The 26,457-nt window shown below is 40.3% G+C and overlaps 1 protein-coding gene across 2 annotated transcripts; it reads right to left on the bottom strand.

Annotated features, from left to right (window-relative positions):
* Positions 1-882: 882 nt before the first annotated feature.
* atp1a3a (ATPase Na+/K+ transporting subunit alpha 3a) lies at positions 883-26,457 on the bottom strand. Of its 2 annotated transcripts, XM_019350652.2 has the most exons (24): positions 26,284-26,457; positions 26,055-26,131; positions 14,950-15,063; positions 14,168-14,227; positions 13,707-13,910; positions 12,527-12,640; positions 12,090-12,224; positions 11,394-11,511; positions 10,738-10,826; positions 10,273-10,452; positions 8,718-8,916; positions 7,905-8,149; positions 7,538-7,730; positions 7,207-7,382; positions 6,962-7,098; positions 6,678-6,828; positions 6,396-6,564; positions 5,638-5,792; positions 4,966-5,089; positions 4,481-4,626; positions 4,120-4,250; positions 2,987-3,088; positions 2,653-2,744; positions 883-2,422 (listed from the first exon to the last, which is right to left on the bottom strand). In XM_019350652.2, exons 2-24 carry the CDS (start codon positions 26,058-26,060, stop codon positions 2,394-2,396), a joined length of 3,069 nt encoding a protein of 1,022 aa, XP_019206197.1. In that variant the 5' UTR covers positions 26,061-26,131; positions 26,284-26,457; the 3' UTR covers positions 883-2,393. The 2 variants fall into 2 exon arrangements, with proteins under 2 accessions (XP_019206197.1, XP_005459144.1); XM_005459087.4 differs by having other exon boundaries at positions 26,055-26,457.

The following is a 26,457-nucleotide window of genomic DNA, read 5'->3' as shown; positions in this document are numbered from 1 at the left end:
TTTAATGTTATTTAAACAGGCAATATTAAACCACTGACACATAACATTACCTCATTGCAGTGAGTAAAGCTGTTATGTTGAAAGCATTTGGATATAAGCTACCATACCTTTTTTCTGCTTTAATAATATGATGATAATGTGACTGTTAGATGGAAGCATCGTAGGGTGTTTTCAATGTGCAACAGTAGTACCCACCAAAAGTTATCCAAGGAAGCGCAACAGGTGAGCTGAAGACAGGGTCACGTGTAGCCAAGCCTCACTGGCTGTCCTTTGTGTCTGAAGTGTTTGCAAACACTGCTGAAAAAGCTTCAGGCCGGCTACAAGAAGAGGCTTTCAGAACACAGCGCAGCTTCGTGTGTGCAGTGAACAACCAAACATACAGCTAGTATGATATTTACATTAAAAACTTAAACGTTCTAAACAGAGTGAATTATCAGTAATGTTGTGGCTGCTAGGGTATAACAAAGTTATCAGATTACTGCAATGCTATGTAAAATCATCCATGTATTTATCTCTTTAGCTGATGAATATGAAACGTACTTGTTGAATCTGCAAATAGCACTTTAAATCTTTAAATGAAAGATTCAATTAGTTTCTCTTAGGGAACTTTTTGGTCATCTCACACAATCTTCATCGCCCATGTTGAGCCAATGTGACAGCAAGCCATTCTCACCACTGGCAGCTGTCTTGAAATGTCTCTGTTATCAAAATTATCTTTAATTTCTTCAGCTCCTTCAGTCCTGTATTCTTCATTGTCTACAAACTGCATTCATAACATTTTCCCCAAATTCTGTGCACTAAACAGCATGCACTATACAGATATGTAATTTCCCACGAGCCAGTTAAACTCTAAAGTTACAACAGATTACTTACTACCAAAAGTAAGTTGGTCACAGCATTTATTTCCATTTTCTGACAAGACTCCACACAAAAACAAAGTCGAGGCCAAGCTGAAAAAAGAGAGATCCTTCTGTTTTATTTCATTTCCTTTTTTTGCTGCTGTTTCGCAGTGTAAGGTACAGTGCCTTATTCCAGAATTCCACTGATTAAGAATGAAACTTGAGAGAAATCTCTTTTTCCGAGGACACAGAAAGATTGTAATTTTTTTTTCAACGGGGGTAGGGCTGGGTGGGGTTGGGAGGCTGTAGGTCGGTCACGGGTGGGAGAATAAGAGGAGGCAGGCGGTGAAAGTGGGTGGATTTTTACAAGGACGGAGGGTTTGCACGGTGTTCACAAACAGACAGACAAACAGGGACAGATAGACAGGCAGGAGGGGGGTGAGGTTGGTGGGAGGGCAGACGTGTTAAAGGAAAAGATAGAGATGAGATGAACAGGAAGAGGGAGAGAAAGTGTGTTTTGTCATGTCTGAATGAAAACAAGCAGCTCTCAGACTCACGCCGAACTTAAAAAACAAAAAACACATGAGACTTTTACGAACAACTTTGTTTTTTTTAAAAAAAACACCCAGCTGTCTATTAGAAAACAACAATAACACAAACAGAAAACAACACTGGGAGGGGAGGATGGACAGGGGAGTCGGAGGAAGTGAACTTTTTTCCACCCTGCTGTGGGCGTGAGTGAGACAGTGGGTTGGTTTTATAGTGACACCGATTCTTTATTGATAGGAAAGGAGGCGAGGAGGAGGAGAAAGAGAGAACGGCAGTAGAAGACTGGCAGTGAGTAAATAGAAAGAGAGAAAAAAAGGCAAGGAAAGTCGCGGTAGGCGAATGGCAGGAAATGGCAGTGATTACTGAGCTGGATCTGGGCAGCTTTTCTCTGGCAGGGAAAATAAATAAATAAATACAAATAAAAATAAAAAACTAAACAAAAATGATGCCACCCACCCGCTCAAATTGCCAGGTCGTAGTCTAGACCGGAGCTGCCGTTTTGTTGTGCTGCTTGGCCCGAGAGATCGCAGTGGAGCAGTCAGATTTTCTGCTTTATTCTCAAGATGTTTTCTTTATTTGGTTCCACACAGCGATGTAATTTGAGTACATGTACGAAGAGTGGCTGTAGCTAACAGTGTAGTAATAAGCATCGGCACAAACAGTGTTACTGGCAGACTACTGCTGTGTAGACTTTGGATACAAAAAAGGGGGACAGAGGGACCGAAAGGACAGGGAAGATTTACAAATGCACCCTCTTCCCCATCCTCTCCTCCTCTGTCATTGGTCCTCTTGTCGTCTTGGCATTTTGATTTTTTGTTTCTTTAGGAAATGAAGATGGATGAACAAAGATGAGGAGTAAACATTTTTTTCTTGTACATTTCGAGTATGCCGAGAGGAGAGATGGATGGAGGCAAGGAAGGAGGAAAGAGAAAGTCAGAGGGAGATAGAGAAGAAGGGATGAATTCAGGGAAAAATGGGACAAGAAGTAAATGATGCTTTGATAATTTAATAGTATGTCTCTTTTTCCACCCAGCCTGCATGGAGACAAGGAGGGAAAGAAGCACAAGAAAGAGAGAAACGTTAGCCATCAATGGACTGAAGAAATATTTTATAGACACACATCTAGTTTATTAAGTTATATTACTGTTCACAAGCCACACTATGCCTCCTCTGTTTCTCCTTTAAAATACATTACCACTTCCCAGTTCACTGACACCACCCTACCACTAAACAAGTAAATATATATGGTTGTGTGTGAGCTCACCTCCGGGGTTTCGGCGCAGGATGAGTTTTCGGATCTCATCGTAAACAAAGATGAGGAAACTGTATGGGAACGCACAGAACCACCAACTGGGCCTGTGAGGGAACGAGTGGGAACAAAGGACAGAGTGAGAATACTTGAATGAATAAAGGTGTCATGACAGGATAGGACAAAGGAGACGGTGGTAAATTTAAGTCCGCTGTGATTCAGGACAAAGAAACTGTTTTTGCAATTCATTACCTGCAATATACATTTTATGCATTGAACATCATAGTTACTGTGATGATGTTTTGATCTGCTGTTTGATGATCCTCTTTATAAATTAAATGTCACTTACTTGAGTGGGTACATCCGTAGTGCCAAGTCCATACCAGGGCAGTAGGACAGGAAAGCAGCCAGAGCCGTTTCCTCAAACAGGCCAAAGATCAAAATCTTATTCCTGAAAGAAAACAAAGGCAAAACAAGAGAGGCTATTACAACACTCACATGTATGGATAAAAAAAATGCAAAAACAGATGCGAAGAGCCAAAATAAAACCATATAAGTAGATGAAGAGTCACAAAGCAAAGAAGTATCCCCTGTTACTCAAAAATCTCGGATATTTGTCAGTGATGCTCTTCAGAAAACAGAACACTGTTTTCTGAACAGTTGGCAGCCGGTTTTCTGCTGGCATCAACCTACTTCTGAATCAAAAAACAGCTTCAAAGGCAACTCCCTGCAGGCCGACAGTTATAGTAACATTATATTAGTTTGTGTGCCTGACCTATAAATGCTGCCTGCAGAACACAGCATCAGAGGACACACAGCGTAAGACCAAACAAGATGGACGGAAGAAAAAGAGCAACATATGTGATAGCACACATGGGTAAATGTGGTTATGTAGTGACACCTAGTGGAAGCTATGGGGAAAAATAAATACAAAAACCAAATCGAATCTTATGGATGAATCACGGTCGTGATCCATCCATCCATTCTCTCATGTTCAGTATCAATTTTCTGTTTTTCCCAAAACAACAACCAAAAAGCAATCAAACAAGAAACTGATGCCTTTTCTTTAGATAAGAGACCTGTATACTTCTGAAAGTACTCAGATTGTTGTGTTCTCTAAGTACTAATACAGCAATACAGAACTGATCCATTAAAAATAAGTACTATACCTAGATATATTTACGTTGTAGACTGTATATTGTAATGGTGTCTATTGAGCTACAGTTTTCCTACATGTTTCCCTTTAAAATAAACCTACAATTGGTTCAGCATGGCTGCCTTTGCAATAGATGTCTGTCGTCACTGTGTTTTGTCATTTCATTCATACAAATTGACTGTAGAAGAAGGTAAAGTTGCATACCTTACATTCAAAGACAAAACTCAACACAATCAAAAAGTTTACTATTACTATCTAATGCAGTTTATCAGAATTGGACAAGGAATTCTTTTTATTGTACGATCTCTTCAATAACCTGTACTTACCTCATGCCCTGCTGGAACACAGAATTACGCCTGGTCTTGCAGATGATCACATCTGCCCACTGCACCACCACAATACTGACAAAGAAGGCTGTGTGGCAAGTAAACTCCACAATCTTACGTTGTTCATAGGTCTGCACAGAGAAAGAGAAACATAATATATCCTGTCTGCTTTCTACAATAGATTTCTTTATAAATAGCTTTTATTACATCAGTATTACATTAAGACTTAGATTATTCATTCAAAGATTATGTCAAAAAAACAAAAGGTTTGTTTGAATGTCACAAATTCATCAAGTCACTCAGTGACTCCACTACATATCTGAAACAGGAGAACACTGACACTGTAACATTTCACTCATACCCATTGCTGTCCATAGCTGTCCTCCAGGTCGTTGTTGGAGCGATCGTCCCAGTTGAGCCGAATGCCGACAAGCAGAGATGGCAGAAAACCATTTTCAGCCATGATGACAAAATAGGCAAAGAAGCCCCCAAGAGCCTGGATCATACCTACAGAGACAAACAGAGAGTCCCTTAATCAAATGATACATTTTTTTATACGACACAGTAAAATCCTGTAGACTTGACATGGTCATTAAAGACAGATGGAAAAGAACAGTGATATTTAAATTAAATAAGCACTAATAGATATCGGGTGATATTTACTAAAGGATATTTTGATTTGTTGCCTGTTGAGTCCAGTGGACTCATCCTCATCAGACTGTTAATAACTTTATGTTGACAGTTTCTAATACACTTACCTGCTGTTGAGTGCAAACCATTTCCATGTAGCTGCCTGAACACAGTTTACAGCAATTACCACAAACTGTAAAGATTAAATGTACCTACCAATCTGTCCATAGGCAATACTGATGAGTCTCTCATTGACCAATTTGTCCCTCAGTGGGTTCCTGGGCTGTCGCTTCATGATGTCGCTCTCTGCTGCTTCATAAGCAAGAGAGATGGCTGGTACCTGGAAGAGGAAAAAGAGACTCTTCTGTCTTATTTGAGATACTCATTGGTAACTTCACTTATATATTCTTGATGTAAGTTTTTATAATGTTTTCATGCTATAAACATATTTTTCTTTGGTCTTTCTTTATACATTCTGTTCTTTGAGACGGGGAAATGAGGGAACTGCTTCTTATAAATAGTGGTTCAACACTGCCACCTAGTGTCCTTTAAAGGTCCCATTTAAAATGACCTTGATTCCACCTCTGTTCCATGTTTAATATTTTACTCTTCACAGCGATGTTGATCATAAGTGACCACACTGGATAGCTGTTCTCAGGGCTGCTATAATAAATAAAAGGCATTAATCAGGTATGCATCTAACATTAGCACATGCAGTTAACAGCTTCAAGTGTCCAGCATAGTTTTACTGTTTTACTGTGCATACATTAAAATGTTTTGAGTGATGAATGCATTGAGACAATCTGATCCGAAAGGTGGTTTCTGATTTTTATAGCCAGAACACAGCACGTCTCGTCTTTGAGTCATGGTCCTGAGCTTTTCTCTCACCATGTCAGTTCCCAGGTCGATGCAGAGGATAGTGATGGTACCCAGAGGCAGGGGGATGTTGACCAAGATGAAAAAGAGGAAGGGGGTGATTTCTGGGATGTTGCTGGTCAGAGTGTATGCAATAGATTTCTTCAGGTTGTCAAAGATCAGACGTCCTGGGAAGACAAAGGTGGTGTATAAATATAACAAACAAAATACCACATGGTCAAACAAAACTTGAGTGAACTGTGCTTTGCCCATCTAAGTGGTTGTTGAACTTCTTTTCATTAAAATCACTACAGCCCTTTAACCATTACACTGGTCCTTGAGGAGCTGCAGTTTTCTCCTGCAGGGCCGGTGTCGCCAATCAGAAAAAAAAAATGTGACTAGAAGATGTTGAAACAGGAAGCAAAGTTTTCTCCAAAATCTCTCACTTTTAAAGCTGTTGGAACATCTGCCTCTCTCCTATGTTGATATAAAACTGAAATGGCAGTAAAGACAAAACTGTTTGTACACTTGTGTCTCCAATATGAGTCTAACTCCACTAGTCCTGCTGAGAGCATCAAAAATTGAGAGGTGCACAACAGGCAGAAATGATGACTGCGTGTGCTAGCAGTTGTGGCGTCACTTTTGTTGTGTTCCTGTTGGAAACATGACAACCACGAACAAACGGGATACTTTTTAAAAACTTGGCTGAACCTTTCCCTACACCTTTTATGTCTGTTTTGCCCTTTGTAGCCCAGATTCCTCCAGATTTCCACCTTTTGTTTGTTCCTCACCTTCTTCCACTCCAGTGACGATGGAGGCAAAGTTGTCATCTAACAGGATCATATCTGCAGCTTGTTTGGATACGTCTGAGCCAGAGATTCCCATGGCAACACCAATGTCAGCCTTCTTCAGGGCAGGAGAGTCATTCACACCATCACCGGTCACAGCCACGATAGCACCCTGACAGAAGAAGAGGCCACATAAACTCACTTTACAGCCCCAGAGATAAAAACTAATTACACTTTTGTTTATCTGTGTTCACCTGTAAATCAGTGGCAGTGCAGTAACCGTACCTGTCTCTGGCAACCTTCAACAATGATGAGCTTCTGCTGTGGGGAGGTTCTGGCAAAGACAATCTCTGTGTGATTCCTCAAAATGTCATCCATCTGGTCCTGTGTGAGGTCTTTAAGATCCGTACCATGGATCACACAGGCCTTTGCATCCCTGCATTCCAAAAAGGAAGAAATACAATTATAAATATATATATATTTTCTTCTTTTCTTCAGCTGCAAGTATTAAGTATTATGGCTCAAAACAGCTTTAGCATTGATAATGAAGCCGCAGGAGTAAATGTTACCTGGGGTTGACTTGACTGACAGGAATGTTGAGGCGTGCAGCAATGTCTTCCACTGTCTCGTTTCCCTCAGAGATGATACCCACACCCTTAGCAATGGCCTTGGCTGTGATTGGATGGTCACCAGTCACCATAATAACCTAAAGGAAGAAAAGAAGAAATAAGATTAGAAGTTCATAAGCAGAAGACAACTTATTTTCAGAGAATGAGAGACAAATAACAGACTGTCAGAACAGAAAGGTGCCCACCTTGATGCCAGCTGAGCGGCATTTGCCCACAGCATCAGGCACTGCAGCACGAGGAGGGTCAATCATGGACATGAGGCCCACGAAGCAAAGGTTGTCAGTTTGGAAGTTGACGTCATCGGTGTCAAAGGCAAAACCTTTTGGGTACTTGTCCTCAGGCATAAACACGTGGCAGAACCCTGAAGGAAGAGGGATGGTTAAATTCTCACACAATTACTTTATTTTATTTAGTACAGTCTGAGCACAGAGCGCAAGAAAGGTCAAAACTGTATTTCTATTCACTAATTGTTTTCCATGGCATTTGAAATAATTACTATTTTCCGATCATCCTTACCCAGCACTCTCTCTCCCAGCCCTCCCAATTCCAGATAGGCATTTTGGAAAGCCTCCTTCATCTCATCGTCCATCGGCTGCTCCTTGCCCTGCACCATGATGGTGGAGCAGCGGTCGAGGATCCTCTCTGGGGCTCCCTTCATCACCAGCAGGTAACGACTGTCATTTTCCTCCTCAGTTTCATGAATTGAGAGCTGATGGGAATGGATTGAACCATTAGTATGAATGAGTATTTACTATGCAGTTCTTTGCATGTTTAAGCCTGTTTGCTACAAATTGCCTGATTCAGCTCATGTTAAAATGAACTGGCAATGTGTGTAACTGTTTATTATATTTTCTTGCTGCACAAACAAGTACTTGGTACTCACCTGGTACTTGTTAGTGGAGTTGAACGGGATCTCTGCAACTTTCTTATTCTTGTCCCTCATGGCCTTGACGGAGCCACAGGACAGTTCGATACACTTCAGTAGAGCTGACTCTGAGGCGTCACCGGCTACGTCTCGTTTCAGAATGGGCAAAGATTCCTGACCTGCTTTGAACACAGCACGGTTGCAGAGGGCAGCAATGCGAGCCAGAGACACCCATGTTGTTGAGCTCTTGTCGAAGGAGGAGCCTACAAGAAGCAAAAAGAAAGTCAGTGAATCTCACTCATCCAAGCTGATAAAGTGAAGGGTTACGGTTAAATCTTGCCATTTTATCTTCAGCTTTACTTCAGTGCTTTGTTTCCATCCATTATTTGGCATGTAAATAGACATTACGTAGAAGAGAACGTAGTTCCAGTCTCACATTTTGCTTTTAGCACTGAAACAGCTAATCTGTTTGTTGCACTTTTTCAGCTTGATTTTATTGCTGGTTAGATCTCAAAGCACAAAAACAGATTAAAAACTACTGAATACAAGGTGAGACTAAAATGTTCAGACACGTCCAAGTTCAGGTTCACCATTTTAAGAGTTTCTAAGATTCAGTTTGAACTGCAGATGGTGCTCAATCAGCTTACAAAATGGTAGTACAAGCATGGCAGGAGCACTGGAGGAAGGTTCCTTTTTACAGGCAAACGTTTTTGTTCGCACCCTTTAAAATCCACACACTTCACAATCCTGTTTATTTGCACTTTACTTAATATATACTGCATGGAGGCAGACATTTAACGCTTACTGAATAAAAAGAGAACAAAATCTCACCAGACTGATCCTCAGTCGTGTCAGCTTCATGAATCTGATTGTCAAACCACATGTGGGCCACGGTCATCCTGTTCTGGGTCAGCGTGCCTGTCTTATCAGAGCAGATGGTGGAGGTGGAGCCCAGAGTTTCCACAGCCTCCAAGTTCTTTACCAGACAGTTCTTGCGAGCCATTCGCTTGGCAGTCAGTGTCAAACACACCTGGAGGAGAGTGATGAAGCAGGAGACAAAAACAAAGGAAGAAATGGGAGTGGCAGAGGAAAGGCACCAAAGGCAAAGAGAGAGGGAGAGAAAGAAAGAAAACAAGTGGAAAGGAGTTGTTGATGATCGTCACAAAAAATGGATTAAATCAATGGGAGAGAGAGAAAAATACAGTTAGTATCTATGTTGTAAACTAAAAGAACAGATGAGCATCTCCAGACACTTAACAAATTTCTGCCAACAACCTGAAACACATAGCCCCAACTAGGAACTAAAAACCACCCAGATGCCTGGAAACGTTCATTCTGCTCACCAACATTGCACTCTATACATGACAATGCAGTAAGAACAGAAAAGTCCTTTCAGGATATAAAAACACAGCCCAACAAGCAATGCAGAGAGAACATGAAGCATGAAAGAGCGATGCTGTGAAGCAGAGCAGTGGTGCATTATGGCAAGACCAATGGGTCAAACTAGCCAAGGCCAAGCACAGGAGGCCTAAATTCAGTTCATGGTGCTGAGAAACATTTGCCTAATATCATTACATTAGCTAGTCCTTGTCATTGCAGACAGCACCGCCACTGGCCTGGAAAAGAGAGAGACATACGAAAAGGAAGATGGAGAGAGAGAAACACAAACACATATGGGACTACCTTGGTAGAAAGAGAGAGGAAGTGGGAGATGACAGGACAAATACACAGAGGCGACACAAGATTTTCACCACAGAAACAAACTGAGAATGTTAAAGCACGAAATATAACGATCACAATCTCAAACCACACAGAGAGCACACAAGCAAAGAGACATGAAAGGGAGGGACAAATCAAACCACACACAACACAACATCAGCCCAAAATCACAGAAACAACACAAAATAAAACAGAAACGAATGTAAATAACACACATTCAGACGTGGGTTAAACCGCTAACGACCCAAGGAGTGTGATTGGTGACACCACCTTTAGTCTGTAACCTTCTCTCTGTGAGAAAATCGATATTAGAGTGACTTACTTACACACTAAAAATTAGAAATATTACTATTTTTAATACCAGTGAGTGTTGGAAAAAAATTTTTTGTCACAGTCCTAAAAAAACAGGTTTCAAGATACAAAAAGTTTTCAAAGCTTCATCTAATTTTCTTTGCATTTCATATTATGTGAAGCTCCAGTTTGACCCAAGTCTGGATAAATCATGTCAGACACACACATATACTACCAATCCTAACATTTCAGCCTTATTGACAAATTTAAAAAAACAAAACAAAACAAAAACCTGAACCACACCTAAGGATCCTGGACACACACAGACACTCCATATTGCACCATCCACTAGTTTCACATCTCTCTGCCAACTCACAGTGACTGTGGCCAGCAGTCCCTCGGGCACATTAGCCACAATGATACCAATGAGGAAGATTACAGCCTCCAGCCAGGAGTAACCCAGGATGATTGAGAGGATGAAGAAGGTCACGCCAAGGAAAACAGCCACGCCTGTGATGATTTGGATGAAGTGCTCAATCTCCTTGGCAATGGGTGTCTGAGGATAAAAAAAGAAGATGTTTAATTGACTCCAAAGAGATTTAATGTCTGAAATTAGACTTAAACTTTAAAGCTCTGATAAGGTGACACAACTAAGATAATATGTAGGCTTTAAATTAGGAATCAATATAAAATAAGCATGTGCAAGAATGTGACAAAAGCACAAAAACTCATTATTTGATGAATAAATATTACAAGAGTTTTAGTGAATGAGTGTATAGTTACACGGTTTTAGTTTCTTGCTGTAATGCATGTGAGCAGTTATTATATATTATATATTTACCTTCCCAGTCTCCAGACCTGAGGTGAGGGTGGCAATGCGTCCCATCACTGTGCGATCACCAGTACACACAACAATACCACGTGCAGTTCCTGGAAAAACAGAGGGACAAGTTCTAAAAAATATGCACTTCAACACTGCAGGGGAAAAAATAGAGAATGAAAAAATAAATAAATAGAGTGTGTTATTATAGATGAACAAGTGGACAGAGTGACGACGATCGGAGACGTAGTGAAGAATGTAACGTGTCCACCAGAGGGCACCACATCTTACTATTTTCCAATTAATACACCGTGAGATTCATAATATGTTTAGCTGCAATGCTGATAATACAATGGCTACAACAGGATCCACTAGAAAGGAACTGGTACAAGGTTAAATAGGATCACATTTCTAGGCCTCCTTTTGATGACCAGAGAAGTCACTCGTTCTATATCTAACTCACTGTCACCGTGGGAAAATTCAGAAATGCAATGATATCCTGGGTCATATTTTGTTAAAATAACACAACACAACCCCCTCCCCCCATGAATAATGATGACAGGCTGAAATGGAACAAAGCCAAAAAATCTTTCAGTCAATACTATATACATTATCATAATAGAATAATGGTGTATTTGACTGTTGGAAAATGATGATGATGATGATGATAAACTTACCCTCAACACAGTTGGTAGAGAAGAAGGCAATGTTTCGGGTTTCCAGGGGGTTGTCATGGGTACAGTCAGGTGACCTGGTCTGGGGCTCTGATTCACCAGTCAGGGATGAGTTGTCCACCTGGACAGAGCAGGATTGAAAAAAACAAAGAAAAAAAAAGACACTTGCTTAGTTTGTGAGATCTGCTAACTGGGTCAAAGAAAAAGAGAAAGACAAGAGAGAAACTTCTACATACAAATCCAGGGCGAGAGATACAGACACGGATCCTCCAGCAGAATCCACACAGGAAGCGTTTCACTTGCCACAAATATTTATGTTGCTGATGGTTTGCTCTTAGTGGACATTCCACAGTCCAGTTGCCTAGATAACCCTCTAATGCACTTACCACCATGTCAATAAACAGTGTATTGCACTGTTAATGGTGGTACTCTAATTGGTTTCCTTGATTTTGAAAAAAGTTTCACTTGGGACCCGCTTATGGTTGTCAGTGATTATTTTGCTTGCTACTGCTTGAAGTTGCTGAATGCCATTGACTTTCTCAGGTCTCCTATATCCACACTGTTGTGAATCGCTTGCCCTGTGGATCTGTCTCTAGATCCCTGATATTCTTAAGCCACCTTACTCAAAGGCAGCATTGTGTAAAGTTTTGCTATCTCTGAATGTCTGTCATCATGAATGTGTCTGTGTCTGTAGCTCACCTTGCAGCCATGTGAGGAGATGATGCGAAGGTCGGCAGGGATCCGGTCTCCTCCCTTCACCTCCACCAGATCTCCTGCAACTACCTGCTCAGCGTTGATCTGCATCTTCTCTCCCTCGCGGATCACCAAGGCTTGCTGGATCACAGAGTTACAAAGAAAGACGTAAACATGCTATTTGGAGGATCACTTCATGTAATACATACCCACAGAACTCGACAAGCAATACACTCATTAATTTTGAGCGCCCTTTGGTCTTTGAATTCTAAATGTTTAGTCACTCCACAAACTGTAGCATAATTTATTTGCAACCTCCTTCAAGCAAATTCACTTGGAAAACTGGATCGAGCAATACATTTTGTGAAATCTCCTTCTGGCACAACAATCAGCACAAAAACATCCCTGCATCATCCTGACGACGATTAGGAAGTCTCTGGTACCTGAGGGACCATGTTCTTAAATGATTCCATGATCTTGGAGCTCTTAGCTTCCTGGAAGTAAGAGAAGCAGCCGGTGATGATGACAACAGCTGACAGCACGATACCCAGATACAACTATAGAGAAAGACAGAGAGGAAAAAAAGGTGTCAGACTGTCATATTTATAAAGAAAATAACCAAAAGAATCAACTTTTATCTAAAACTTGATCACATGAGAGGAAAAGAAGAAAAAAAAGAGACTAGCAGAGATACAAAGTAAGAAGCTAACTTCGTGTCAATAAATGCTGGACTTCAGAGGAATGTAAGAGCTAAAAACCAAAGCTATTTCAGGAACTCAAGGCTTCTGTAAAGTTTGAAACCTAGAAATAACATAAATCATCTTTAACACTTCATTTAAGTCTTGTACCCTGGAGCTGACAGCGGCACACGGTTTGATTTGGACTCAATGAACTGAACGCTGTCCATCTGTTTGCAGTGTATTTGTTAGTGGTTTTATGACTATGTTGGTCTGCTGTCATATGTTTTACCAGCGTAAGCTTTGAATCTGAATCTTGTCTTTTGTATCTTGCATTCAGTATCTGACATCAGCGTGTGAAAATACAGTTTGTTGACACACTCTTGGCCACTCGTAACTCATGACTCAAAACTGGTGATGCTTCACCCCGAGCCCTCCCTGTGGCCTGAACAAAGCATGCTGTCCTTTAATGCTGTGTGTGTCAGAGTCATTTAGCCTCAGTCCTTTGCTCTACTCAGTGTTCTGACCTGGCATGAAACAGTGCTGACCTGTAAATGCCCTACTCTTACCCTGCAATTACCAATGCCAGGAGTCATATGCTGCCTGTGGCGAGTCCAAAGTGGATACAGACAAGACGGTGTCTGTCACTCCAGAGATGGGTCAGCTGACATGGTTTTTACAAACAGCTGACACATATTTTATCATAGGGATGAGATGCAGCCTCATCCCTAAGGAGTAGTGACTCAGCAAATTGCTTTGTAAAGTGATATTCTAGAAGACAGGACACACACACACACTACAAACAACGTGCTCTTCCCTATTTTATGTTTAGCTTCTCATAGGTGCTGATGTTTGTATTTTAAGCAACAAACCCTGCCTACTTAAAAGGAATGAGGATTAATAATCTATTCTATCATCTATCCACCCATCCTGACAAACCACTTACATTATCCCCAGCAGGTTCATCCTCTGTGGCAGCCTGGATGGCGTAGGCCAGGAAGCAGAGGATGGCACCAATCCACAGCAGGATGGAGAAGCCACCGAACAGCTGACGACAGAACTTGACCCATTCTGGGGTGGTAGGGGGTGGAGTCAAAGCGTTGGGGCCATCCCTGGCCAGGTACTCTGCAGCCCTGGCATTGGTCAAACCCTAGAAATAATAGAAGCAATGAAAAGAAAATGATGGAATGATGGGATGTGAATGAAAGAAAAGTAGAAAAGAGGTGAAAAAACAGGAAAATGAAATAAAGGTAGTGTTGTAGACAGGGCTACTTATGTACATATGTATAACAGCACATTTGCAGTTTAAAACTTTTCATAAGTGGTGCAAAATACACCGACTTATATGTCAGACAAAAATATCAAAAAGTGCAAAAGTGTGATTTTGATTTGAAATAAAGTACTTACTTGAACGATATCGGTGTTGTACTTCCGGCAGACTTCCTCAACAGACATTTTGTGTTCAGTCTACAAATAATAAAGATTTATCATGAAATCAATCAAAATCTCAGTCACAATATGTTACATTTATTTATTCTGATAAACCTACAAAATAACTTCAAGTAGCAAATAAAAGCAAATCACCATTTACACGAAGCGGTCATTGAGTTTTAAATATTATAGATTTCTGGTTGACAGCATAAAATTTCATCAATGTTTTCGGTATTTTACAAATGTTTCAAATAATTGTAAATAATAATAATAATGAAGACTGATAACATTTTTTTATGATTTTGTTATCTGAACATCTGATACAGTTTTGTATCAGTGGGATATCCTGTGGGTTGGCTACCTCACACAGAAGAATATCCTTCCACAGGAGGATTAAATTGCTCTGGCATATTATGTCAAACCACACTGTAACATTACTGTACACCAGCTGGTACAGAACACCACATCTCTGCCATCTCCTTTTTAACCAGGGAGATTAGATTACAGTTGGATCACAGCTCTTTGAATGCTGGACACAGGCCAGGAAGCTTAACAAACTTCTCGGTACTCAGCTGGGATTTCAAGGTTTTTGTTTACTCTGTCTATGAAGAAGCCTACTCATACTTTATATGTGGTCTGTCTGCATTTTCATTTCTCAAACCTCATTAAGAGTTCCAGTTTATACATCAGCACCGGGCCAAAACCTGCAGGCGAAAGCAGCGGGCTAAGATGAAGTGGGTTTTTAAAAGTGTACATACTATGGGAACTTCCTTCTTCAGGTCATCGAGATCCTTGCCTCCCTTCTTCTTGGGCGACTCCTTCTCATCCTTGTCCTGCGTGGTAGCCACGCGGTAGCTGTCCGACCGGCCATACTGTAACGCAGAAAGAAAACATGTATATCACGAGTCTACAGCATTGTTTAATTTATCAGTGCAGCACAGGAGCTTTCTTTAAATACAACAAACAACTTTACAACAAAAAAAATCCAAATCACAACACTGCTTTATTGAGCCCTCAAGGGAGAAAGAAAAAGCTGAAGCGATGACAGGTGAAAAAGATTTGACTGCCGAAGATGTAGCTGTTATAATCTATAGTTTTTAGCAGTAATCACAAAATAACACAGCAATGACTACAGAGAACTGTTTGGTGTGATTCCATTACAATTTCGTCTCTACCTCTTCCATATGAAGCCCCAGACAAAACATTAAGGTTGAGATCTAAACTTGGCTATAATCCCCTGGTGTGACAAGACTTCCTGATTAAATCTGGCATCATTAGAGAACAGGCTTGAATCAAGAGCTCCTCTTAAACTGCAGTTTACACGAGTCTCTATTTAGGCTTCTGCTGTTTAAACTGTTGTTGTGGCTGAGAGGAGGATCAAGGGAAATGAATATGTCATAAGAAACAGCAGAAACAACAAAATCTGAAGCAGTTTCCTAATGTGCAAATTATTGCACATAATGTGTGTATGCTACATTTGTTTAAATGAAAGCACCAGCAAGGTCTCACACTTTTTTTTCATTGTGCATTCATTTTCTAATTCATGTCGTTCCATTACAATATTATATTTCTATAAACAGTCTCATCCATCTTATTTGTCAGAAATCTATGGATTTTCTTGTTAGATCTAATTACTCCTTTGTCTTTTGCACACAGTCCTACATGTTAAATATTGTCCATATTAAAAATAAATAAAATAACCTGCAATACTAAGATACCAGAGTTGACTATTTTTGCCAGTGGTACATTCCTAGCCAGTCACTATTTATGCTGTGATTACTTGCCAAATGAAACATATCACCAGAGAACATCGGTGCATGTCTCACTGGTAAACTGAGGCTAAGCTTACAGTATAAGCTGTGACACTAGATTTATAACACTTGATTTGCATGACACGTTCATGATTTACAAGTTATGATTTACATAGCCACGCCACGTGATTTACATTTCAAGCACAGTGATATATAAATGCTTTACTGTAAAAGTAAAGAGGCCAAATAGCAAAAAGACAATATTTCCCACTGTTTTAAACATAATTAGATAAAATGTGCTGTATGAAAAGACAGGTGTTTTTTTCCATTTTTATTTTCTTGCTTGATCCTCTTCTGTAATATAGGTCAAGGCAGTCTTTATATATACTTTATACATGCAAACTTATTTCTCAGAGACAAAATTATAAGTGACTTATTCAGGTCTGCTGCTGTGGTGCTGCTCCCTCTGGCAGAGGTTAGTCAAAAGTTAATCATTTAACTTTTATGTGTTATTAGGGTCACATTAATACAACCTAATGCTTAGTATCATTAGGAACAAATGTGAGAGGCAATTTATGACATACTGATTTGGTTCATAAAGCTGGGTCAATAAAGTGATGCATTTATAAAAACATGGAAAGGAATCTCTTTCCCTGATTGTGAACATTGAACAGTCTAATCAGATGTATGAAGTTTAAACTTAAATTTAAAATGTAGTTTGGGTTTAAAGTCAGTCCACATTTCCTGAAAGGGTTTTGACCCTGAAAAACGTGTGACCATTTTGTGTGTAACACTACACAGATGTTCGCTACCCTCCAAATGTGGCAATGTACTCTGTGAACAGCCACACACTGGCAATCAGATTCTGTTTAACCTTGCATGATAAGATGAGAGAAGTGACTTATTTTGGGAAAGCTCTTATGTGGATTAGTCTGGGCCGAGAGGTTTCACACTGATTTGATGGTTGCTTCATACTGTTTACCATCTGTTTTTTCCTCACTGGAATGAAAGCTGATAGGGTGATGGCTTGTTGACAGCCAATGACATTTTGCTTTGCACTTCTGCCTATGAGCAGTCTTGGAGTTTGTGCATATGCCAGATAGTTTCATGTCAAAATTGCAACAGCATCTTTTATTGTAGAGAAAACTTTAAAAGGCCACAATTGTCTAAATGCTACTTTACACAACAAAGTGGTGTATTAGGATAGGTGCTATAATATAACTTGCAAATAGCTCTTATCCAGCCCTAGAGTAGTCCTGATCAATGTTATGGCTGGACGTTTGGTTCTATTCTCTCTTTACGTTCATTTGGAATGAATGACTTCTGTTGGAAGTCTTAAAGTCTAAAACTTAATGACTACCTCACACATGAACTTGTGTGTTTATAATTCAAATGTGTTAGTGACTGCACGTCATGATACTGGCAAATAAATAACTGTTTAGCCACTCTATAGAGACAATGCATCACTGCTGACTTTTTTATTGCATGACAGGCAATGAATTACTTAAAAAAATAACAGGAAGTAATATTAAAACTGGCAATTTTAAAATGTATATATGTGTGCAGTAGTGATGTAATCTGTGCACGTGTGTATTTTCTGCTTAGCTAGTAGTTTGTGGTTTCTGTGTGTGCACATAGATTTCTATTCGTCTGTATGAGAGTATCTACTTTTTTGCCATCTGTCAGGAGGTGAAGTGTTCCCTGGACACTCATCCAGCAGGCCATCAGATTACGGCTGTTTACTACACTAACAGATTAACCCAGTGAACAACAATAATCCCTTTCAATCACTCTCTCTCCCTTTCTCTTTACTATCTTCCCATTACTACTCTCTCATTCATCCTTACTCATTCGCTTTTTTACAACACTGAAACGTCTGAAGAAAAGAAACCACTGATTCAAAAAACCTGCACATATAGAGTCATCAGCTAAAATATATATCATTAAATAGTTCATAAAGTTTGGCACCAAAATATAAGATTTTATAAAGCTGAAAGTTATACCTCTCAAACCATCTTTGCTGTTGGAGAATCTTGTAAATCTTATAGATTTCTTTGCAGAAATATTTGAGTGGCACGTCTTTCTTACCAAGTCTCTGGCAAAAATGCAGTGAATATGTTTAGATGTGAGAATTACCACTGACTGAACCAATGAAGGAAAATGATACTGCTATCCTGCATTTTTCTAACTTCCTTTTTTCTATCTCTACTGTACATTACAAATGCCAAATTGTTAATAAAATATCAATACTATTAGGCAAAAACTTGCCAATGTAAGTCTGATTCTTTATCTTGATTATGGTTTTCTTTACTGTGTGGTAAAAAGTCGAGCTACACGTTTTTCAGGATAATAACAGTCTAAGGACTGCACGAGATTCAGGTTTACAAAAGCACCACTGCCATGATTGTGTTGTCACTATCAGAAAAGTATGGCAGCACTGCTAAAATTAAATGGCAGACTCATATCTTTTAAAACATTTAAATCCTTTAGCTTGACTGTTTAACTCTGAGAAACTTCTACACAGGGATTTTGCAACGTTTCTAATATGAATAAGTTTGACACACACATCACTAAGCTTTTCAAAAATGTTTGTGGTTTGTGCCTCAATATAAATTTAACCAAATGAAGGATTTTCACCAGTTTTCAACTGTGGGTCAGATTACTGTGATGATGGAAAGTATGTAAGAAAACTTCACAGTGTACACTGATAAAAAGATTTCTGTGAATAAACACTGCTCTCACATATAAAACCATCTGTACTACACAGTCTGACAGAAATCAGGCAATCAGTAATGCATCCACACTTTCTGTCTCAGAGTTAAGTCAGTTTGTTGGGATGGAAATTGGAGAGAGACAGCAGTGCCACAGTAAGCACCACAGATAGGAAAAACGCCTGGTGCTGGTGCTTTACCGTGACATTTGGGTACCGAGGACATAAGCATATAAACTATAACAACTGGAAACCCTACAAAAGAAACCCTGCCATCCAACTGTGAAAATACTGTGAAAAAGGAAGAAAACCACAGAAGATCACACATGGACTCACCAGTCTGCGTCATATTAGGGTAATTTAGAGCTGGTACAACAACAAGTCCTATTATAAGCAATAAGTAGAATATGCACCAAACAACAGTCGATGTCTCTCAGCACCACCTGTGAAACTGATCTAGTTGAATTCTACTTCATATTTCCCTGATTTTCTCTTTCTCTGCTAAAATACACACTTCCTTGTCTCTGTCTAGTTACAGGCTGTAAAACCTGAGGAGGTCTGAGCAGCAGATGTTGTAAGCTGAGGTACGGGACAGATTGTACATGCTGAACATTTGTAGTCTGCTCGATCTGTTGGTGTATGGCCCCTGGCTCATGACACCACAGCGAGGAGAGGCACTGGATAAGCCACTTCTTAATCTGCTGAAATCACTGCTTGCTCAAATCTCAGACATTCAGACATCAGACGGGGACATTTATGGAGGCATCCTAGTTAAAATAATGTAAGGAGAATTAAAAAAAACAAAACAACAACTCTAGGATTCTGATACAACAAATCAAAGTCGGCAACCTGGTGGACAACCATCAAATGAGATATATACAAATCTTCAAATGTCCCCAAATTTCTAGACTGTTATTTTTGGGTTACTGTGACAACTAGCATATAACATTGCCACATCTTTGCAGGACAAACATGTTTTTGTTTATTTACTGCCAGTAATTATTACAATCATTATCAACTGAACTTCAGGCCAGATGTGAAGCAATTTTTGCATGGTGCAATTAGACTCAAAGTTTATGCAAAGACAAAACTTTAAGCCAGGTGATGTGAACAGAGGCAAATGCATGTATGCTAAACTATAAGATTTTACTGAAAAGCTTTGCATTTTAAGTCTGTCAGCTGATCTCGTCCTACAGACTTGAGCTTATAGCACTAAAGGCAAGCTTATAATCAACATTTGGTGTCAATAAAACATGATTTATCTCATCAAAATCATGTTTTATTGGCACGATTTAACCTGTTTTTATAGAGGCTGTACAAAAAAAAAAAAGAAAAAAAGAAGAAGCAGGGAGCAAGCAAATTATGCTGCTGTTATCCAAGCCTAGATACTGATTCTATTTTGGAAATACATTGAGTATAATGAATGGTAATGATTTATGGTTTGCAAAATGGTCCACAAACACTCATAAAGCAGCCTCTATACTGGGGATATCAAACCCACTTTCGTTAAAAGGGCACATATAGCCCAATTTAATTCCAAGTGGGCTAGACTACAGACACAAATTGTAACCAGTAAAAGTTCAAATTCAATGAACCATCCATTTATAAAACGGATGAACAGCCTGAGCCATCTTCAGTGATGTCTTATCATGTGCATTACACATTATATGAAATATGAAACCATTAAATGTTCACGTGTACAGTTTTTGGAATGAGACATCTGACTGTAAATGTAAAGAAATTAAAGATTTTGCTGCAATTTCACACTTTGCAAAGCAAGACTGGGGCATGACCTTGGTAAAAAAAAAATCCACGAGCTGGATTTGTCTAGTATTTAACCATGTTCAGTATGTAGTATTTAGCCTATTTTCAGCTAAATCTGAAGATGCTCCAGTGATCAGAACGTCATAGTCTCAGCTCAGATTTTTGAATGAAGGATGCTGCTGCTGGTGTACTGCATTCACTGGCCACTGTAGCTCTGATGGGGCCACAGTGGCTCAACATAACCACATACACAAAGAAATGGATTATCACACAGATCAGTGGACTGACCGACCTGGAAAACACAGATGAACTGCCTGTCACTCACACACACTGAGTAAGAGGGCGCTGCCCCCCTTCACCCCCTTCTCCCACTTTGTTTACATTCTCCTCCCACCAGGCTGTCCATCTGTTTCTGTGCTGTCTACTACTCTCGTCTGCTCATCTGAGCAAAGGTTTAATCAAGAGGAGACATCAGTTATCAGTGGGCGTACATTCCTAATAACACAAAGTGCAACGTTCCCCACCATTAGGCTGTGTGCCACCCCCTGCAGTGCATAAGGTCTACGGGTATGACAGAAAATGGCAGTTGCTGACAGACTCAGAGTGATGGCATCAACTTTCAGTGGCTAATGTGAGGTTTCCTGTGACTGATAGGAGGGTTTAACTAAAATGTTTTAATAATGTAACGTTTAATGTGATGGTAAGTTATGTAACAATACTGCAGTGTGTCTGTATGGTAGTGTTACATGGAGGGAGGGATTCATCTTCATTATCGTTAATTCCTAACTCAGACCAGAGACGTCATACAGATAGCTAGTGATGTCGAAGTGACCCAACGCCACATTCCAGGAGGTTTATGTTACACTGACCAGAGAGCACAAACGGTGATATTGGAAAACCCTGATCACTGATTTGCTGGAGTGTGGATCAATGCTATTTGCACACTCACACACACAGATGGAAACTAGTTAGACACAGGAAGCTACAACTAAGTATTAATGAAATGAAATGTAGATAGACTAGAACACTTACACAACATGACTATGAGAACAAACTATGTTGTAACTGCTATTACATATATAATAATAAACTGTGACAGCACAGACTATTTGTACAAAAGAAAAGAAAAAGAATAATTACACACAATTTTATAAAATTTGTTGTCTGCTACTGGGACAATATATTTAATTTAAAAATAAACCCCACACACTTATCGTCAATGCACAGTTATTGTCAGGCGTTTAGGTAGGAACTGGCATATGTGGGATACCAAGGTTTGGTATAGCGACACATCGTGGGAGAGAGAATTACTTAGAAATAAGTCACAAAATAATTTATTTCATGAGGTCCAGTAGAGTTTTCTTTGTGTAGTGTCTGTGATTACGTAACCTGTGAAACTATTTGTGGATTTAGCCAAAAATAATCAGCAAAACATGTATAGATACAGTATCTCATTTAAAAACTCTAAAATAAATGTTTAAGTCTGAAATTTTATGTCAGACTTATAAGATATCAATTGCTGGGCAATGCTTACCTTTGAAAATAATCTCTCACTTTCCTCTCCTGTCCTTTTTTCATCTTTTTCCATTTATCAGAGTGGCACATTAATGTTTTATTCTTTCCCTAGGAAATACATCAGCTGTACTTTTAGCTCACAGAAGTATTTTGTGAAAAACTGTGCAGAATGTGTTGAAGATGTAAAAAGTCCACAGGATGTTTATTATTTTATTATTACTGAGCAGGTAATATCATGCTGTCACTGACAGTAACAGCAAGCACATGAACGTCAAACTAATTTGATAGTAATATGCATTAAGATTTAATCATTCATTAACTGGAGGTCCTGGAATGCTGTTCCAGGTCATTCCAGCCCACTTTTTAACCCCTGGTTATGAAGTCACCTGCGACTAATATCGGGCCTTTAACCCCACAACTTAAAGCCTTAGCTCAGTATATGTTTTATATCTAAAACTATACTTTGCAGCCATTGAACCCATAGCTCTTTTTTGGGGGGGGGTTCTTGTTGAAGGTGAGTGGACATTAGGACAGATGACAAGAAGCATAATTCAGTGTTTATAAGCAAATCAAATTCCTGTTTACATTTAAAACTCTCCTACAGTAAAGTTCAATACACCTCTGGACACCAGAATGGCTCAGGCTGCTTTATTTTGGTTTAGCTTGGTCACGAATTTAATAGTGAGAACGTATTTAAAATTCAGTATCCTAGTCTTACCCAGAACCTTCTTGTTGCGAGGGGAGAATGCTAAACACTGCATCACTGTGTCACCACCCAACTTACATCATCATCTATGACATATTAGAAAGTGGCTTCTACAATCAGACCATGTGAAAAGTCTAGCCAAAGTTTTGTTATCCAGGACAAACCTTGAAATAATAATACTTTAGTCTGAATAAGTGACTTGAATTGAGTAGTTCACTTTAGCACGATGATCTCAGGACTGACTGTCATCATGTTAATGAATGTTTAAGACACGAGACTCCTAGCAATGACTAAAACAACAGTTTGACATATTTTTATAGGTTATAGAGTGAGACAACACTTGATGCTTTCATCTGCTATTTTTTGACATGAGTGTTTCAACCATGAATGACTGTACACTAACATTAACTGGTGTACGAGAATGTGAACTCACTCAGTTGGCTTCAATGCAGATATCCAACAAAGCCACTACAGTAAAGAGGTCTGACACTGTCGAGAGCTTCATCTGTATGAATTACACATCGTCAGTGAGAGCGGGTTTAGTCATGAGAGCTGCCTGCCTCACACATGCTTACACTCACACAGCCACACCATTCTCCACTGTGATTGGCTCTTCTCCTGAAGCTTCCGCACCAAGTGCATTATGGGACATGAGCAGAAGCTTTTATCCTTGTACATTTTTCTTCTCTTTCTGAATCTCAGCATATATTTCTCCATTCTTTCTGCTGGGGCTCCATTATCGTTCCCTCCTCTGTGTCATCGCTGCACATGAACAGCATCCCACCAGCTCTTTTTACATTTCTGCCTCCTCCATCTTTTTCAGTGTTCACCCTTCTCAAGGTGACTCGCCACACAGCCGTCTCCTTCTCACCCTCTCTCTCTACCTCCATCAGCTAGTGTCAGTCACAGTATCTTGGTCACTCTACCAATTACAAGGACCTCCGTGCGAAGCCTGTGGCTGCTGACCTCCATCCTTTCACACCACCAATCCAATTGCTGCCTTCTGCAGCATCCATCTCTATCGATTGATTGGCCTGGATCAAATGACCCTGTAGTTGCCTTGTCAACTGAGCCTCCCTCTGGTGTTCCCCACCCCCACCACAGTGCATTTCACTCAAATCCGCTTTATCTATCTGTCCAGTCTTCCTGCAAACCACAGCTTGAAAATGGGAATTTCCACTCCACCCACATGCACTGATACACCCTCCTCCTCAGCTCCTCTTCCTCCTCCTCTCTTTCACACAGTGGTCAAAGATGTGTACGGTTTCCCCCTTCGGCAATCTAGTGGAAAGCATTACAACCATTCCCATTTCCACAACTCAGCCTCCACTCTCATCCCATTCAAACCCGGATGTAGAACAGAAGCGAAAGCGACTATGCTGCACAGGGAGAATGTACATGTACCAAGGCCACAATACTAAGATGCAAAATAGGGTTTTTCCTGGCTTAAAATTAGCCTTGGATACATGACTATGCACCGAAATACAATTCATTACTTAAGCACAGACTCTGTGTTTCCTTACTGAACAGAAGTCAGTGTTTTTTCCTGTCATCTCGGGCCATTTGTTTTATTGTTTAATTACATAAAGGAGCTCTTATAAGCTGCTTTTATTACAATATGGTGGCTTTGATTAGGGCATCATTTTTTTATATGCAGGAGAAACTCTGTATTCAGTGAGCGTAGCTGCAGAAGATAAAAAAACAACTAATAAAATACAGGCTGTGATACTACATTAATGAATGTGGACACTGAGTAATTATATTAATTAACCTGTTATAATCAGAGTAACAATACAGGACTGAAGCTGTGACATCGAAATGTTGTTGCTGGAACAGGATGTATTATGAGCTGACAGATCAGTGATGTTTTATGAGTCTTCTGAGGTAAAACAGGTAGATATAAGTCCATCTTCCTTTCAGTCCTAAGCAGTTGATATTTTTGTGTGTGGGATGTGAAAAATTGGGGGTGGGGGTCGACCACTGCTGAGGAACCATTTTGACGCATTTGCCTCCGTGCCCGTTTGGTACCCAGACCTAAGATGCCTCCACATCCACCGAGCCCGTATCCTCAATGACAGCAGCACGACGCATCGTCGCATTATGTAATGTTTGAATGAAAACGCAGCAAATGGCGGGTGGGGAAATTTTGGAGGGGGGGGGGTCGTAGCCTTTATGGTTGAGAGTCCCAGACACCACCCTCTCTGTGCATCTGGACGTTTAACATTATGGCTTTCAAATCATAAAATGAATTCATGACATCGTGATCGCTCTTTTTGTTTTAAATAATAGCTGAGAAGACGCACATCTGCGACAGTTGAGAGTTACCGCAGTCAGACTTGGAGGGATGAGATGATATTCCGCAGTCCGGACTGCGGGTTTACCGGCAAAAGGTTACACATATCCCACGCGTAATTCCGCGTTTTACACGCGTATTATTCACAAAAGATTTCATTTCGGACCGGGCTTATCCGTGTCGTTACGCTGTCTGAATAATTGTGCATTTTGGAGTTGTGAATTTCCTCAACCGTCTGCAGCAGGTCCAGCGCCAGATGTGCGGTCCGTGTAATCCTGTTTTTTGGAACCGGTGCATGAAGCAGCACATTTTTCTGTCACTTCATCACCAATTCTTGCTAAAACCAGAGAGAGACGATGTTTATTTCTACACTGGGCCTGCTTGGGTCCGTTCCTCGTTAGATTACTGAAAGCGTTACAGCACCATTCTGGAAGAAAGCCCCTGTGACATCTTTAAAAATGGGATTAATCTCAGCGCGTTTGCTGTGCAGGGTCAGTGAGCTAAACGCCCCTTTTGTCCGCTGAATGATTAAACATGAAGCCGTGACAGCACTTTTCACTCACTGGGAAAAATGAATCAGATTTCGCAGGTCAAGCAGCAACACCAAGGGGCTTGTCATATGGTTGGGAGCTGCACATATGCTACTTAAACACTAAATGGCCAACGTTACTGTGGCGGGTTTCCACCCTGCACCGGCTCTGTCGCACCGGCTGGAGTCTGGATGCGGCGGACTGACTCACAAATCTGGCGCATGATCCGAAGGAAAACGAAGACCTGGTGTGCAGGCAACAGGAATCACCTCCATTACCCGTTAATTACAAGTGCGCTGATTTGGTGTGGTAAATGGCGTCAGTGACAGGCACATAAAGGGCGATCGCATCCATTTGGGAGACTGAAAAATTAACGCAGTACTGCCAAAATAACGCTAACCACTTGCTTAGACAAGTCATACATATCCCAGCGCGTTCAATGTCATTCTAACATCATGCGTGTGCCTCCATGTACGGTTAACCCTTCCGTCGACGGCCACAGACTAACCATTAACATTACTAACTCACACTTTAGCCGACATTTATATATTTTATAGCATGCTAGCTAAGAAAGACAAGAAATTGGTCTCTTACCCCCATTTTGGCGCTTTCAGTCGGCTCTCCTCAGACGAGTTGCTTTTTTAGGCTCGATTCAACCAGAAAAACTGGCTCTATAAGGCGAGGAGATAGGGCAGAGGACAGAAGAAAAAATGCCCCCTTCAGCTGATATCGTTAGCTATTGCTCAAACGACAAAAAATCAATTAACTAGCTATCATAATACCCTAAAATATAATTTCTTAAGAGGAACGGGACTAGGGTTACCCTGACAAAGCGACGGCTCATAAAACACTTAATCAAATCTTCTTCCCGTTCAGATGAACATCAAAAAGATGTGTTCTGTTGCGTAAAATGTTAAATTAAACGCAGCCGTTGGTGATACTTCACCAGCCGTGTCCCTGCGAGGCTCAACTGATGCCGGGGGAAAGAAGAGCCGGG

Source organism: Oreochromis niloticus, linkage group LG22, assembly GCF_001858045.2.
Source record: "Oreochromis niloticus isolate F11D_XX linkage group LG22, O_niloticus_UMD_NMBU, whole genome shotgun sequence".
Classification (NCBI taxonomy): Eukaryota; Metazoa; Chordata; class Actinopteri; order Cichliformes; family Cichlidae; genus Oreochromis; species Oreochromis niloticus.
This window is presented reverse-complemented; position numbering and strand designations above follow the sequence as displayed.

Excerpts from the sequence above, each read along its gene's own strand:
- atp1a3a (XM_005459087.4), bottom strand. Across the intron at positions 5,793-6,395 it reads CGTCACTGGAGTGGAAGAAG|GACGTCTGATCTTTGACAAC; the intron begins GTGAGGAACAAA and ends TTGTCTTCCCAG. Across the intron at positions 2,423-2,652 it reads CCTGCGCCGAAACCCCGGAG|GCTGGGTGGAAAAAGAGACA; the intron begins GTGAGCTCACAC and ends GTCTCCATGCAG.